The 15,891-nt window shown below is 43.6% G+C and overlaps 1 protein-coding gene across 3 annotated transcripts in view; it reads right to left on the reverse strand.

Moving 5' to 3' along the window:
- The window catches only part of LOC142472277 (uncharacterized), a 114,028-nt gene that overhangs the window by 64,672 nt on the left and 33,465 nt on the right, over nt 1–15,891 (reverse strand). For all 3 annotated transcript variants that reach the window (XM_075579244.1, XM_075579242.1, XM_075579243.1), the window contains 3 exons: nt 8,018–8,097; nt 6,656–6,874; nt 5,960–6,037 (listed from right to left, as the gene is read on the reverse strand). In XM_075579244.1, the coding sequence (XP_075435359.1) occupies nt 5,960–6,037; nt 6,656–6,874; nt 8,018–8,063 (343 nt within the window). In that variant the 5' untranslated portion in view covers nt 8,064–8,097. The remainder of the gene's footprint in view (nt 1–5,959; nt 6,038–6,655; nt 6,875–8,017; nt 8,098–15,891) is intronic.

Genomic DNA, 15,891 nt, shown 5'->3' on the forward strand with positions numbered 1-15,891 from the left:
TAAGACCTGTTTCCTGTTTCCTCTGAGCCCCGCCCAAGAGCCTGGAAGGCTGCTGAACTGCAGAGGGGTGAGAAAGCCTCTTTCCCAAATCGCTTCATTCATTCTGTTAGTTTGTCTAAAGACTGCAAAGGTACTTATTTTGTTGGTGGAAGTGGACAAGCCACTTCCAACTCTGAGTCAGGGACATCTAAGTTTAAGTTATCGCTCAGACGAGCAGCTTTTTGTTTGGCTTTGTTTTCTGTTTAAACTGTGGCAGTCTCAGTGCCTGGGACTGAATAAACCAGGCATAGCCTGTTTAAAGGAACAGTACGTGACGTCTCATCATTTAACCTACCCTAAAAGACCGTGTTCTAACAGTCCCGGACAGACGGCGGAGCCCCGGAGTAAGCCGTATGTCACATATGGTGGAGAATGCGGGCAGAACACTGAAAGGTCTGGGGGTTAAAGAACTTTAAAAAAAAAAAAAAAAAAGAAGGTTTTTTTTTCTCTCTCTCCAAACAAGATGGAAGACGTGGTGAGTGCGCTGGTACGCAATGTCGCTGTCCAGAAAGACGCGAATGAAGCCCAGCAACAGGCGAGTGAAACCCAGCGACAGCTGTTAATAGCCCAGCAAGAGACTAATGCAAACCAGCAAGAGACAAACCGCCTGCTGAGAGAGGAGCAAAAGCGGTTCGCTCAGGGCTTACAGCAGGAACTCGAGATCCTGAGGGGGACTATCAGTAGCCTTCCACTGGCAGAGGCAGCCCCAGTTCCGAAAATGACCAGGGCAAGCCACTACCTTCAGAAGATGGGACCCTCGGATGATGTGGAAGCCTATCTTCTCACGTTTGAACGCACGGCACAGAGAGAGGGATGGCCAGAAGCTGAGTGGGCTGGTCTAATCGCACCCTTCCTAAGCGGCGAACCCCAGAAGGCTTACTTTGATCTAGAGCCAGCCGAAGCTAACGTCTATGCAAAATTGAAGTTCGAGATCCTCGCCCGCCTCGGCGTAACCACGGCTGTTCGTGCCCAAAGGTTTCACGCATGGTCCTTCACGATGGATAAAGCCACCCGAAGCCAGATGTATGACCTCATCCACCTCGCCCGGAAGTGGCTACAACCCGAGATCAACTCAGCAAGCCACATCGTGGAACGGTTGGTCATGGACCAGTTCTTGAGGAAACTTCCCTCTGCCTTACGCCGTTGGGTCAGTCGGAGTGACCCCCACAATGCGGATGAGCTTGTGGCCCTTGTAGAAAGGTACAGTGCAGCAGAAGAGCACCCGCAACCCACAGTCGTGGAGCAACCCCACTATCCGAGGTTCCAGGACTCTTCCAGAGACGGTAAAAGGGTACCGGGGTTAAGGGGCGCTGAAGAGCGGCGACCACCTTCACGCCGCTCCAGCAACAGTGGTTCGCACACTGAGGGCAATAGCCAACATGGGGAGCCGGGAAAAGGCTCTAAGTGGGACACAGACTATGTACCTAAATGTGTAAATTGTCATGAGAGGGGCCACACAGCAAAAATCTGCCCACTAAATGATGAGCCCATGCAATGCAACAGCGTGGAACCTTATTCGCTGTTGTCCCAATGTATGGGCCCTAGCCCAGAGGACCCCTTGAATAACCATCTGTGGGCATTTGTAAAGGTTAATGGTAAGAGGGTTCGGGCACTTCTTGACTCTGGGAGTATGGTCACACTAGTGTCCGAATACCTGTTGCCCATTAAGAAGAAACAGGTAAACCGTTCACAAAGAGTGGCAATTTGTTGTATACATGGGGATAATCATGAATATTCCACTGTTGATGTTTTTTTGAAACAGAATTTGGTTCTTTAGATTTCAAGGTGGGTGTTGTACCCAAACTGGCACATGATGTGTTAATAGGGACCGACTTTCCCCATTTTCTAAAAATGTGGTCCCCAGCTCAGAATAGCGCCCAGAGTTCAATAGCAGACCATAACGAAGTGTTAGAAGAAACAAATCCTTTCCCTTTTTCAGAAATGGAGGTTGACGAGGGCCCAAATAAGAAGGGGGAAAAGGAGGAGTGCTGTGAAATTCCCTTCCCCATCACTACTTTGGTAGGGAATACCCCAAATCAAGATGTTGATCAGGCACTTACCACCCCAGTACAGGATAAGACCCTCGCTGACCTAGAGGTCAGTCCTGGGAGTTTTAAGAAGGCCCAGTGGGAGGACCCCACATTAGCGGTAGCAAGGGGAAATATACGGGACCAGAATAGTACTCATGGCCAACCAGATAGGTCACTTGCTTACCCCTACTTCGAGGTAGAGAACGACCTAGTATATCGGGTTGATAAAAGAAAATCAGTTACAACTAAACAATTGTTGGTACCACGGACATTCCGTAACGTAGTATTACACCTCGCACATAGTCATCCATTGGGGGGACACCTAGGGGTGGAAAAGACAAAAGAAAAGGTTCTCCGAAGCTTTTATTGGCCTGGGGTTCTGGCAGAAATTACAAACTATTGTTCCTCATGCCCAGAATGTCAGATCACCGCCCCGTTCAAAGCATACCGCAGCCCATTGGTACCCCTTCCCATAATAGAGGTACCATTTGACCGGATTGCTATGGATCTAGTAGGACCCCTAATAAAGTCTGCTAGGGGACATCAGCATATATTGGTAATATTAGATTATGCTACCCGATATCCGGAGGCAGTTCCCCTACGTAGCACCTCTGCTAAAAACATAGCAAAAGAGTTAGTACTTCTGTTTTCCCGGGTCGGAATTCCTAAAGAGATCTTATCTGACCAGGGAACACCATTTATGTCCCAAGTAACAAAAGAGCTATGTAAACTCCTAAAAATCAAGCATCTCAGAACCTCAGTCTATCATCCACAAACAGATGGTTTAGTGGAAAGGTTCAATAAAACCTTAAAGAGCATGTTACGCCGGGCGGTCGATAAGGATGGGAAAAACTGGGACTGTTTGTTACCATACCTGTTATTTGCCATTAGGGAAGTTCCCCAGTCATCCACAGGCTTCTCCCCGTTTGAACTATTGTATGGCCGACATCCAAGGGGCTTACTGGATATAGCCAAAGAAACTTGGGAACACGAGGTTACCCCTTACAGAAGTGTAATAGAGCATGTTGCCCAAATGCAGGACCGCATTGCTGCAGTCCTACCCATAGTGAGGGAACACATGGAGAAAGCTCAAGAAGCACAAAGGAATACGTATAATAAGGGTGCTAGGGTCAGAATTTTTTTTCCAGGTGATAGGGTACTAGTTCTGGTTCCCACCGTGGAGAGTAAATTCCTTGCTAAATGGCATGGGCCATATGAGGTCTTGGAAAGAGTGGGAGAAGTAAATTATAGGGTAAGGCAGCCAGGTAGGAGGAAACCTGAGCAAATTTACCATATAAACCTACTCAAGCCCTGGAAAGATAGAGAGGTTTTGTTAACCCTAGTACCCCCAGGTCCGTCAGAGAATCAAGAAACTGACCCAGAGGTTAGCATAGCTGAAACACTGTCCGTGCATCAGAAACGAGAGGTCCAGAGTTTAGTGAGAAGGAACAAAGAAATCTTCTCTACACAGCCAGGTAAAACTAACGTAATTAAACATGACATAGTCTCTGAACCGGGGGTCCGAGTTAACCTTAAACCGTACCGAATCCCAGAGGCCAAGAGAGAGGCTATAAGTTTAGAGGTTAAAAAAATGCTAAAACTAGGCGTAATTGAGGAATCCCAAAGTGGGTGGAACAGCCCTATAGTTTTAGTCCCAAAGCCAGACGGTACAACAAGGTTTTGTAATGACTACCGGAAACTAAACGCGGTGTCAAAATTTGATACTTATCCTATGCCCAGGGTGGATGAACTTGTAGAGAGACTGGGCAAAGCCCGATATCTCACAACCCTAGACCTAACAAAAGGGTACTGGCAGGTTCCCCTCACAGAAAGGGCAAAAGAAAAAACAGCCTTCTCAACCCCAGACGGCCTCTTTCAATATAAGGTGCTGCCTTTTGGCTTACATGGAGCTCCCGCCACATTCCAAAGAATGATGGATAAAATTTTAAAACCACATGTTCGGTACGCTGCCGCCTACCTGGATGATGTGGTAATCCATAGTGAAGATTGGCAGTCCCACCTTCCAAAGGTCCAAGCTGTGCTCGACGCAGTTTGGTCTGCTGGACTAACTGCTAACCCCGCTAAATGCACTATTGGTCTGGAGGAGGCCAAGTATCTGGGGTATTCTATTGGTAGAGGGTTACTCAAACCACAAACACTCAAAGTAGAGGCGATACAAAATTGGCCAAGGCCAGTCACAAAAAAACAAGTAAGGACCTTTTTGGGGTTAATTGGCTACTATAGGAGGTTTATTCCCAATTTTGCAACTAAGGCAACCCCACTAACCGACCTCACAAAAGCAAGAGGACCGCTAATGGTAAAGTGGTCCCCCGAAGCCGAACAGGCCTTTAGAAGCCTGAAAGAAGCTCTCTGTGCCCAACCAGTGTTGGTCACACCTGACTTCTCCAAAGAGTTCGTAGTCCAAACCGACGCATCTGAGGTAGGGCTGGGGGCGGTACTCTCCCAGGAGTCTCAAGGGGAGGAGCACCCCATCCTTTATTTAAGTAGGAAACTAAATCCCCAGGAGAAAAATTACTCCATAGTCGAGAAAGAGTGTCTCGCAATAAAGTGGGCTGTAGAGACACTCAAGTATTATCTGTTGGGGAGAAAGTTCCGATTGGTCACAGATCATGCACCCCTTACCTGGATGTGTCAAAATAGGGAGAAGAACGCTAGGGTGACCAGGTGGTTCCTAAGCCTACAGCCCTTTAAATTTTCTGTGGAACACAGGTCGGGGCACAAACATGGCAATGCCGACGGGTTGTCAAGGATGCACTCCCTAATATCCATGGTCGCTCACCCCTCGAGGTCTGAGCTGGGGGGGAGGATATGTGACAGAAACCAGGGGTTGGTAATAAACTCCATATACAGGGCTCCCAGGATACTGAACAGTTTCTGTCCTGTCTAAGCTGAACAGGGCAGCCTCGTGGTACAGGCACTCCATTCCACAGTTTGTCTGCTGCCTGTTTTCTGTCACCTGTCATGCTGATTAGAGTTCAGGTATATAAGACCTGTTTCCTGTTTCCTCTGAGCCCCGCCCAAGAGCCTGGAAGGCTGCTGAACTGCAGAGGGGTGAGAAAGCCTCTTTCCCAAATCGCTTCATTCATTCTGTTAGTTTGTCTAAAGACTGCAAAGGTACTTATTTTGTTGGTGGAAGTGGACAAGCCACTTCCAACTCTGAGTCAGGGACATCTAAGTTTAAGTTATCGCTCAGACGAGCAGCTTTTTGTTTGGCTTTGTTTTCTGTTTAAACTGTGGCAGTCTCAGTGCCTGGGACTGAATAAACCAGGCATAGCCTGTTTAAAGGAACAGTACGTGACGTCTCATCATTTAACCTACCCTAAAAGACCGTGTTCTAACAGTCCCGGACAGACGGCGGAGCCCCGGAGTAAGCCGTATGTCACAATATATATATATATAATATCTATATATATATCACTCCAATCAATAACTGAAGTTTGGATTCTTTGTCATTTTTCCTGAAACAAACAATCGCAGTATGTATCGAAGCCGGTTTATTTCTATCGTGTGAACAATTAATGTTCTGCTTTTCTCTGGGAACATTGAACTGGAACATCAGCTACTCACGTTGTTCTTTTAGCCTAATGATGGCGTTATAATTGCCTTGCAAACAGTGACAGAGAAAAGTGAAAAATCTGTCTGGGACTTTGAAAACTGACAGTCTTATCGGCAAAAGACATTAGATGCAGATTGTAAAAAAACCTTCCAAAGCTTTTGTTTGCAATGGAAATGTTTAAAATTGTAATTTAACCTATTAAACATGCCACTGCACTTAGTATATTTCCAGCCCCCTGCCAATTTAAGAAATATGAAAGCTTAGCACTGTTTAGTATTCTGTGCCGTAGGGATTCTTTGTGATGACGCTTTACCTGTGTTGCCTCCAAATCCAGGATTGCTGAAGTTATAATTCTTAATCTCGCTGTACCAGGATTCCACCGGCACATGACCTTAGTAGACGGAAAATAAAAAAATATTTAGAACTGTTCTGCATCATATTACACACACATAACACTTGTTATTTTTAACCTTATTTGCAACAAGGGTTCCCCCTGAGCTGATCCGGGCAATGCAAGATACGGTGATCCCCTTGGTTCCTGAGATATTTCATTTGTTAAATTCCCCTCTACAAGAATTCTTGTCCGGGATAAATAATATGGCTACTGAGGTCAGCCTCACTCTGCCGACCAATAGAAAGCACTAACATCATCGTTAGATGACATTGCAGCTTCTGATTGGATGACACCACAGTCTCTTTCCTTTTCCCGGCAAGTAGAGATGTATGAAGTGTTTGCAAACTCGATGACATTTGCATGTGAGTGTGAAAAAGGAATTGCACAGTGCGCCCCCCCAAAAAAAAATTCCTTGGTTCACATGACCCTAATGCGACTATGTGACTATGGTGTGCATGGTCACATGACCAATGGGTGCTTGCTAAATATTTTCCCTGTCTAACTCCCCATTTAGGGGTGTGATATGGTTGCCCTTGTAGACCAGTGAGCATACGTTGCCTTCTACTGACTTATAGGTAATATTGGGAGTTTGGTGGTATGAATCATATACTGTACCTGCCAGTTCTCTGGCACTGGAGCTGTATTTGTAGAACAAGTTCTCTCCGTATTCAGTCCCGCTGTGTTTCAGGGTTCGGATGGACAGCAGATTATCGGCCCATTTTTGTGCCGATCTGCAGAGTTCTCGACTGAGCTGGAGAGGAGGCACCCCATGCTGTTTCCGATAAGTATTATGGGCAGCCAGGAAATCCTTCTCAAACTGGTTCAAATCAGCACCTTTAGAAGATCCAAGATTAGTTACATGCAGAGGCGAAACTAGGGCTGGGCCAGCGGGGAAGCTGTCCTGGGGAGCAGCCTGATAGGGGGCACAGAATTCCATTTTTTTGTAGAGTTTTTGGGGCATATTTCCCAAGTTCTGAGCTTGCCGTTCCGTGCAATCTGACCTTGAGACTCTAGTGACTTCAATGGGGCATCCAGGCCAGATGGCATGGAACGGCGATCTTGAAGCTTTAAGAATATGCCCACTGAAGTTCAGCCATCATTTATGAGAGAGAAAGGGGGGGTGGGGGGCAGGGGCACAGTTGGTGGAACTTGTCCCAGTCGTAAAAAATACCTAGAACGTCCTCTGGTTATATGCGAAGGTGTTCCTCCGTCCAGTGATGGTGAAACATTCAGGCAAAAGGCATTGAAGTGCTTATACTAACCTCCCAAAACCCTAAACGATTATATGTCATTGTTTTTCGTCTCCTAGTACAGGTGTTCACCAAAACACCCAACATCAGATTTTGGCAAGAGCAATTGCTGACTTCAAACAGCAGGTGGCGATGTTTGTGTGGTTTTAATGTTGATTTGTAAATTACGCACACAGAAAAGGAGAGACCTGCGAGTTATCCCCCAACTATAATATCAAACTAATCAATACATATTATCATACTGAGGTACTAGGTGAATCACTAAATCAAACATGGAGTTAAAAAAAAAACCCCAAGAAAATAAGGAATTGAAACTATATCCTGCACACTCAAACTCCTAAATCAATCTCTAAAGTATATATAGATGAACACACCAAAAACCCTATAAGGGAATATAAGCAATAAAATTACCTTTGCCTTTCCTTAATATGTCAATTACCTGAAACAGCGGCCTGATTCTAGTCCTCTGACCTCCGTCAACTCCCCGGTTCTTTACCCCCGAGGTAATGGGGTGATAAGAATATTTTACGGGGGGGGGAAAAATGGCAGATTGGGTCAGCCACACGGGATGCGGCCAAAAAAAGGCTGCGACATGGGTAGATGTCAGGGCTTCCTATTGGGAATCCCGGTTGCTAAATTTGTAGGATTTTGTGACAGTAATCGGTACCTTTTATATGAGGTAAGAAGAAAAAAAATTACTTTGGGGGCAGGACGCTGGTTTAATTACCTTGTTCTCGAAGGCGCAGCCCAGCAAATCTCTGGTTGAAGGCCATGCCCGGTGTTCTTGCTGTTTATCAACTGGAGGCTCTGGAGAAACAAAGATAAGGAGTGGTCCATTAACCTCTTGATTGTTTGACGAGTCTTCTGGCACCTAAGGGGTTAAGATGCAAGTGCTTCCCAAGAATTAACGGAACATATAAAATTAATCTATAACCCATAGGGTGCCCTTATGATGTTCACGTCAGAAGGGCCAGAACCTAGAGTCACTTATAACGTTCAGGGAACATCATATGAATTTTGCTCTTTGACCAGGGGAAGGTCTTCTTCTGAACGTGGTCCAGTCCTCCGGCACTATAAGCGCTGATTTTCATACGTTTTAGAGCAAAATTTAAATCAAAGAAATTACTACTGACACCTCTGGAGAACCTCCCAGAGTTGGATAATAAAAAAGAGTGTCAGCTCCCAATCATGTAAAATATTAATAGTTATATTAACAATATTTTTCTTATGTAGTAATGACAATGTACTCAGTCCTGTATATAGAATTTGGCAAGCACATTAAGTCCCCGCCTAGTGGAGCTTACAATCTAATTTGAATGCCTGAGGCACAGGGAGATACAGTGACCTGCCCAAGCTCACGAGGAGCTCACACCGAGATTCAAACCAGATTCACTCAGTGGAAAAGGAGTAACAAGACCACTTATCACTGAGCTTCTCCTTCAGCTCATTTAATGTGGGGGGCACAGGTTTCTCCTTCTGGTGGACTACATCATTGTTTATCATCTTGCTGAGGACCACCATACAGTACATACATAGAGCATCAGTAATAAACATAACAATATAAAGAAACTCAACACACACCCACAAAGTAAATCATTGAGATGTTTTGGTGTGTGCACGCATAGGGTTAATTAACCCACATCATCCAGAACTGCAACCGTGATGATCAGAGCAGAGCCGAACTGGATCATACAGGCAGCATCACCCAGATAAGTATGTATATATTTATTTATACAGCGCCCACAGTGTACTCAGTGCTTTAGAAAAGCAATACAGTACCGGGAATTATAATACAATAATCGCAACAGTCAGACAAAGGAAAGGAAATCCCTGCCCCGGGGAGCTTACACTCTAAGTGGCAGAAAAAGTGTATTTAGAAGGCCATACAAACAACCAATGTTTCGGTCTGCACTGAGACCTTCGTCAGGGTTACTGACGGAATTTATCTTGGGCGAGGTCCTTGAGAGGACCCAAAACGTTGATCTCATTGAAATAAAATCATTTTTTCTAATCTATTGGTCCTGAGAGTGTCTGATTTCAACAATGTTATATATATGGTGATGTGATGGCGATGTGATGGAACACGTGTTGAGACAAGAGTGAGTAGAGAAAGGAAATGAACTCCTGTCCTCCAGGTATCAGTGGTTATAAAGCAACTTAAATAGTAGTTACAAATACTCAGAAGCACCTACATTTTCTAATGGATCCAACTTCCATTTTTTGATTTGGATTCAGTCCTTTGATTATTGGCTTCAGAAGTGACTTTAAGGTAGTCTCGCTGCTAAAAACCAGCACTTTCCATTAAAATGCCACTTTTTTGCACAAAACCCCCGTCTTTCACTGATTTCGTCCCTTAAAGGTTACTATCTTTCTCACTGGGATTTACCACCTTAAACATGACACCAACATTGATTCATTTTGGTCCAAATAGGGGCAGTTCTAAAAAAAATGTGTTACACTCTTTCAAATATTCTTGAAAACCAATGACATTTGACCTTTTGGTTGGAAAGAGTAGCCTCATCATTAACCCCTCCTCTACCCGAGCGGTGTGCAATGCACTGCTTTAATCAGCTCACACTGGGCTGTTTTTACAAGTGAGCATTGTAAAGCGTTGTTTTGACTCACAATGTGCTACGAGTTTGGCTCTGGATCATTACATCTCCATTAGGTTTACAATGAATTAGAAGCACCACTGGTAGGGAGCCGATAGGTGGCAGCAGTGAGACCCAGCGCTAGTACCATACTACCTTAGATAAGTCAGCATATGCCTGCATGCTTCATGAAGCACGTTAGCAACATTTAGATTGCAAGCTCCTCAGCCAAGAAATTGCTGTGCCTGAATTGCTCTATTTATGCATAGCATAATATTAATCAGTGTTGGAAATTGGACTTTGGAACTGAGGGTATGGCTAAATCCATCAATGTTATTTTTCCTCAGTACATGCAGTTTCCTCAGTACGGCACCTTCACAGAAGAAGCCAAGATTCAACATCAACTTCTGGGTTGAAGAGGGGAAGAGGTGGCCCGACCAAGTTCATAAAAAGTGCAGAGGTGTTCCACATTAAGGCTTCTACTGAAACTGCTCCCACTCTGCAGTGAAAACTGGTTTTGAATTAGCTACTTCAATTATTTATTTTTTTAAGATCCTCGCGTATCTTCAGTCCTTTACTATCCTTAAATTCTCTGAATGCTCTCAGTGTGCGTCGTCTATGCAATCCAAAAAATAATCTTCTTAATAAATTGACGGAGTATTCCTTCAATTAATCCCAGACGGTCTAGGAGCCATCACAAGCAAAACAATAACAAGGGGACTGGTTACAGTGAAGATAGCGCCTGCCTGGGTTTGCTCTTGGTAGAACATATGTTTCCAGGAAAATAAGCAGCGCAAGGATTCTTCGCAACCTCCTGTGTAAAAGGCTAAACCCCCTTGTGCTTTGGTTCATGCAGAAATTGCTAAGTGAGACAATGTTGCTAAGTGAGACAACGTTGCTCACTTATTACTGCCGTGGGATGTCCTTCGCTCCTCGAGTTGAAACTTTGAGGCAGGAATACTCGGCGCAGTGCGACTCCACTGGACAGATGCATCGCGTCTCCCCAATCCCAAGGCCACGGATCGCCTCTGGAGCAGGAAGTGCGCGACGCCACACACACCGTCTACTATATCCGCGGCCTTATGCTGTTTCTCTGCTTCTCCCTTAAATTACTGCGCGAGTCGCTACTTTTGTTGGTTAAAGGTGAAATCCCAAGTACGTATATTTTAAGGAGACATTTTTTTTTTGGTTCTTTTCTGTTAAAGCAACAAGGAATTAAGGTGGGTAAACCGAAAGTTTCCACTCTCTACTGGTGAGTAAAGTGCATAAAACACAGTTCCTCACCCGGGATATCCTGTAATCTCTGGGATGTTACGTTTGTATGAAACAATACGTGGCACTTCAATGGTCATGTGAACAAATATTCCAAAAGGGATCAATGTTTCGGTCCTACCTTGGAACTTTATCAAGACTGATCATAATGAGTACACAGTGTCACCTTTTGCTTCTTATCCATTTTAACATGGACAACCCCTATAAGCCTATGCCTGCTGTATTACACAGCTTTTTTGCACAGCCTGGGTTAAAGAAGTGCAGAACCAGTAGCCCTACTCACAGACAGACGGGTTTTTGACTATTTGGGTCTCATCTGTGTGAGGATGATTATAGTGGCTTTTCAACGTGAAACTGGAAAAAGTTTCAGAAAAAAAGGAGAACGTAATCCCTATAATGCTTGCACTCAACCTCTTGAACAAAGCCTTATTTTCTCTAAAAGAGGTGAAACTTCACCTCCACTGATGTGGATTTTATTTGATTGCACAATTTATATCTTAAAACCTATATTCAAATAAGCGTATCAGATTAGTCCTATATGTAAATGGGACTAATATGACAGTATTGCCTATAATAGTTTACAAGGTATACCTTAATTCTCACACGCATAAGTAAAGGCGAAAATAAAAAGATGCTATTGTTAAAGGAATTGTGTAATGTCGATCGTAAATCCCCAAACTTAAATAAATAAAATGCACTATTAAGGTGCAAACATATATATCATTGTGTACATATAGTGATAAATTGTGATGTATGTTGTTGAATAAAGTGACGTCATAGTCATCCTTTACTAAGCGAGACCGCAACAAAGGGTGCGAGTATGATTTGCCTAAGAAACAGCTATAGGTATCTATACAGCAAGTGTAACTAAGATGTGGACTGTGAAGGAATCCACTAGCAGTTAGGTTTCTGTACAGACTCCTCTTACAATTAAGGAGATAAACGGAGGCATTAGGAGCAGCAAGGATACGGTGCTTGATATAGCACCTTGTGAGCTCCAATTACCCACACAACCAACAGCTCCTATATATGCTCACATTTAATATATGTAGCACAAAAATATATGTATACTAAATTAGCAGGAAGTGGGAACCAAGTCACAAGCGTGACTAATAAAACAGGATACCACAGAGGCTAAAAGTTTACAGTATATAAAGATACTTTGTGTGCTCTACAACATAGAGCAGTGTGACCTGAGGAGAACAGAAAGCACTTGCCAAAAGTAAACATTCAGGGCCTCATGCAGAGAGCAGCGTTATCGGGAAAAGCGCCATTTTTTGGCAAAATCTGCCTTTAGAAAGGCAGGTAATGGCGAGTTTTGAAACAAGCGCCATTTTTTTTTTAAATCTCGCCGCGCGGCTGGCGAGAACCTAAATCTCTCCAGTGTTAAAAACGTCCGTATTCAGAAAGGCGCGATCGCAATCTAGCGGCTGTTCGCGCCAACAAAATGGCGCGATTTTCAACATTTACCTCCGCCAACAAAAGCTGGCCAGAAGCTGGCGCTCGGCGGCCGATGGGGGAAAAAAAAACCGCGATTTTTTTACAACAAGTTTCAACAGCGCGCATATCGCCGGTTGAAACTCTCCATATGCAGACATGATTTTAAATGCAGTTTTATGACCTTTCTGCATATGGAGATTAAATCACGCCAAAAAAGGTACTATTTATTACTCTCTCCAATTAATTCCACCGCTGCTCTCTGCATAGGGCCCTCAGTTTAAGGGGCCTATGCAGAGAGCAGCGCTTTTTAAAATTGGAGAGGGGAATAAAAAGTAGGTTTAATGGAGAGTTTTATTCTCCATATGCAGAAATGGGCGAAATCCGCTATTTTTAGCATTACTGCATGTGGAGAATTGTAAATGAGGAGATGCGCGCAGCTGAAAGGGGAAAAAAAAAATCGCGCATTTTTTTTTTCCCCCTATAGCCGGCGAGCTCCTGCTTCTTGCCAACTTTAGTTGGCGGAGAAAATTGACGAAAATCGCGCCAAAAACAGCCGCTAGATGGCGAGCGCGCCTTTCTGAATTCAGATACTTTTCAGACTGGCGAGATGTAGTTTCTCGCCAGCCGCGCGGCGAGATTTTCAAATAGAAAAAAAAAATGGCGCGTTTTTCCTACCTCGCCTGTTTTTTGCGCGATTTTCTCGGTAAAATGGCGAGATTTCAAATAGCGCTGCTCTCTGCATGAGGCCCTTAGTGTCTTATGTGCACATGCAATTATTCTGTATGCACATATTAGACTACTAGAAGTTGTGTAACTGTATACACCTTGTACTAATCAAAGTACTGTTTACTGTTATAGATACTTAATTTAAAACAAGAGAATACACCTTTTTGCTTTATATATATTTTATTAGGAAGCAAAACAAAGGGAATAATTAACCACACGCATCACTATCACAAGAACGTAAGGTTGAAATCACTTTATTCAACAACATACATCACAATTTATCACTATATGTACACAATGATATATATGTTTGCACCTTAATAGTGCACTTTATTTATTTAAGTTTGGGGATTTACGATCGACATTACACAATTCCTTTAACATTAGCATCTTTTTATTTTCGCCTTTACTTATGCGTGTGAGAATTAAGGTATACCTTGTAAACTATTATAGGCAATACTGTCAAATTAGTCCCATTTACATATAGGACTAATCTGATACGCTTATTTGAATATAGGTTTTAAGATATAAATTGTGCAATCAAATAAAATACACATCAGTGGAGGTGAAGTTTCACCTCTTTTAGAGAAAATAAGGCCTTGTTCAAGAGGTTGAGTGCAAGCATTATAGGGATTACTGTACCTTCTCCTTTTTTCTATCACCATTTCCTATCCCAGTATGCACCCCTCGCACAAATAATTACCTACAACCATTTAGCTGAGCAGAAGCTGTCACTTTATTTACTTAATGGAAAAAGTTTCAACCACAAATAAGTTATGGTGGGTAAAAAAAGGACCAAAAACACTCCACTGTACCATATTCGTCTAACATCCAACATCTCATCGTGGACTTTTTGGACTTCAAGACATCTCTAGATTCTGAAGGCACATTAAATGTGGATGTTTTGGAAACAAACAGCATGTTACATTATAGTAGTCAACTAGAAGAAGAGCACTCACAGTAAGTATCTGCCATGGGTACACGTCCAGCGAAGACAAGCTCCAATCGTCCAATCGACACTTCAGGAAGCTAGGTTTGGGTATCTTGCTCTTTTCTTGGTAACCCTCTGACATGTTCCCTTTCATTTCCCCACAGGTTGCTTCATATACGACCCTGTGCAATCTGTGTCAAGGCACACCAGGATGTGTGTGCGAAAGCCTGATGTATTTGATCTTTTTCGACTTGTGGAAGGCAGGAAATAAAGGGTTCCCATATTTTAAAGAAGTTAGGCCTCGGATATGGTCAAAAAGACCGTGCTGAGGCGCACTGAGCCGTGCTGAGGGGAAACATTATCCCTATCAGCGCGGCTTTCGACGGCGCTTCCGCAGGCATGCGGAGGCGTGTGGAAATGCAGGAGACAGGCAAGTTTAAATGTTGCCGCTCAGGGAAGCGCAGGGCCGGACACGTAACTACGAGAAGCCAATGGCAGTCCGTGACGTCGGCGCCGTGACACGGCGCCCTAGCCCCGCCTTCTGGCCCGCCTCCAGGCACGCTCGCTGACGCTCATGCAGAGACACGTCAGCGCTCTTCCCTACACTATGTCCCAGGCCTTACACAGTTACATAGTTGATGAGGTTAAAAAATACATATGCCCATCCAGTTCATCCTATGCAAAATTTAGACGACAGATACTTATCCTATATTTGTATGTACAGTATATTGATCCAAAGGAACGCCAATGAAAACCCCCCAGTGAAGTATCATCCAATTTAAACTCTTTGTTGACCCCATATAATACAATTTCTGTCATTTATTTCAAATGTCCTTTATTTGTCTTCGTTTCCATTTTATCTAGGATCATTAGCCGTGTAAGGTAACTTTTAACCGTGTTTGGAGAGTAATTTTTCACCCTATGCACCATTATAGCCTTTCTAGCTGCCAAGAGTATAATTTCAGCAATCTTTGGGATTCCAGAGTCCCCATTCACTTCATTCCAACCAGCCATGTTACCATATAATAACATTAAAACATTCAATTTGGTCATGGAATGTATGTATATCAGGACATGGGCCCAGAAATCCGCTATACAGGGGAATCACATAGACCAATAAGCAGACATTTCGGGCATTCATTCATATCTTTTTCTATTTGTTTATATTTGATGTCAACCGCATAATCTGCTCCATGCAGTAATTTCAATTGTACTTCCCGCCATGTCTCTGAATGTATTAATTTTCTGGTTCTGCCCAGTACCTTCAGCAAGAAGTCAATGTCTTATTATTTCCAGGAAATCTCTGTTGCACTTGGTAGCCACTTTTTGAAGTTGCTTGCCATGGTTTGTGAGATCGAGTATGTGATATCATTTGCTGGCTTACAATAGCTACCGAAAGTGTTGTTCTCTCCTTTTTATCGTGTTCTTCTAGCTCTTGCAGTAGTGTATAATATGCACGTAAGGAAAACAGTGACTTGTTTTATTATATACTTATACATTATTTGATACAAGGACTGCACCCAAACTGAACTGCTGCCCTCCAAACTACAGGGTTTTACAAACCCTGGTTCTTGAAATATTAAGGGAAACAAGAGAAAGAGATGGGGGAGCACAGGTGGAAGGGTGAAATGAGATAAAATA

The sequence above is a fragment of the Ascaphus truei genome, chromosome 21 (assembly GCF_040206685.1).
Source record: "Ascaphus truei isolate aAscTru1 chromosome 21, aAscTru1.hap1, whole genome shotgun sequence".
In the NCBI taxonomy this organism is placed as follows: Eukaryota; Metazoa; Chordata; class Amphibia; order Anura; family Ascaphidae; genus Ascaphus; species Ascaphus truei.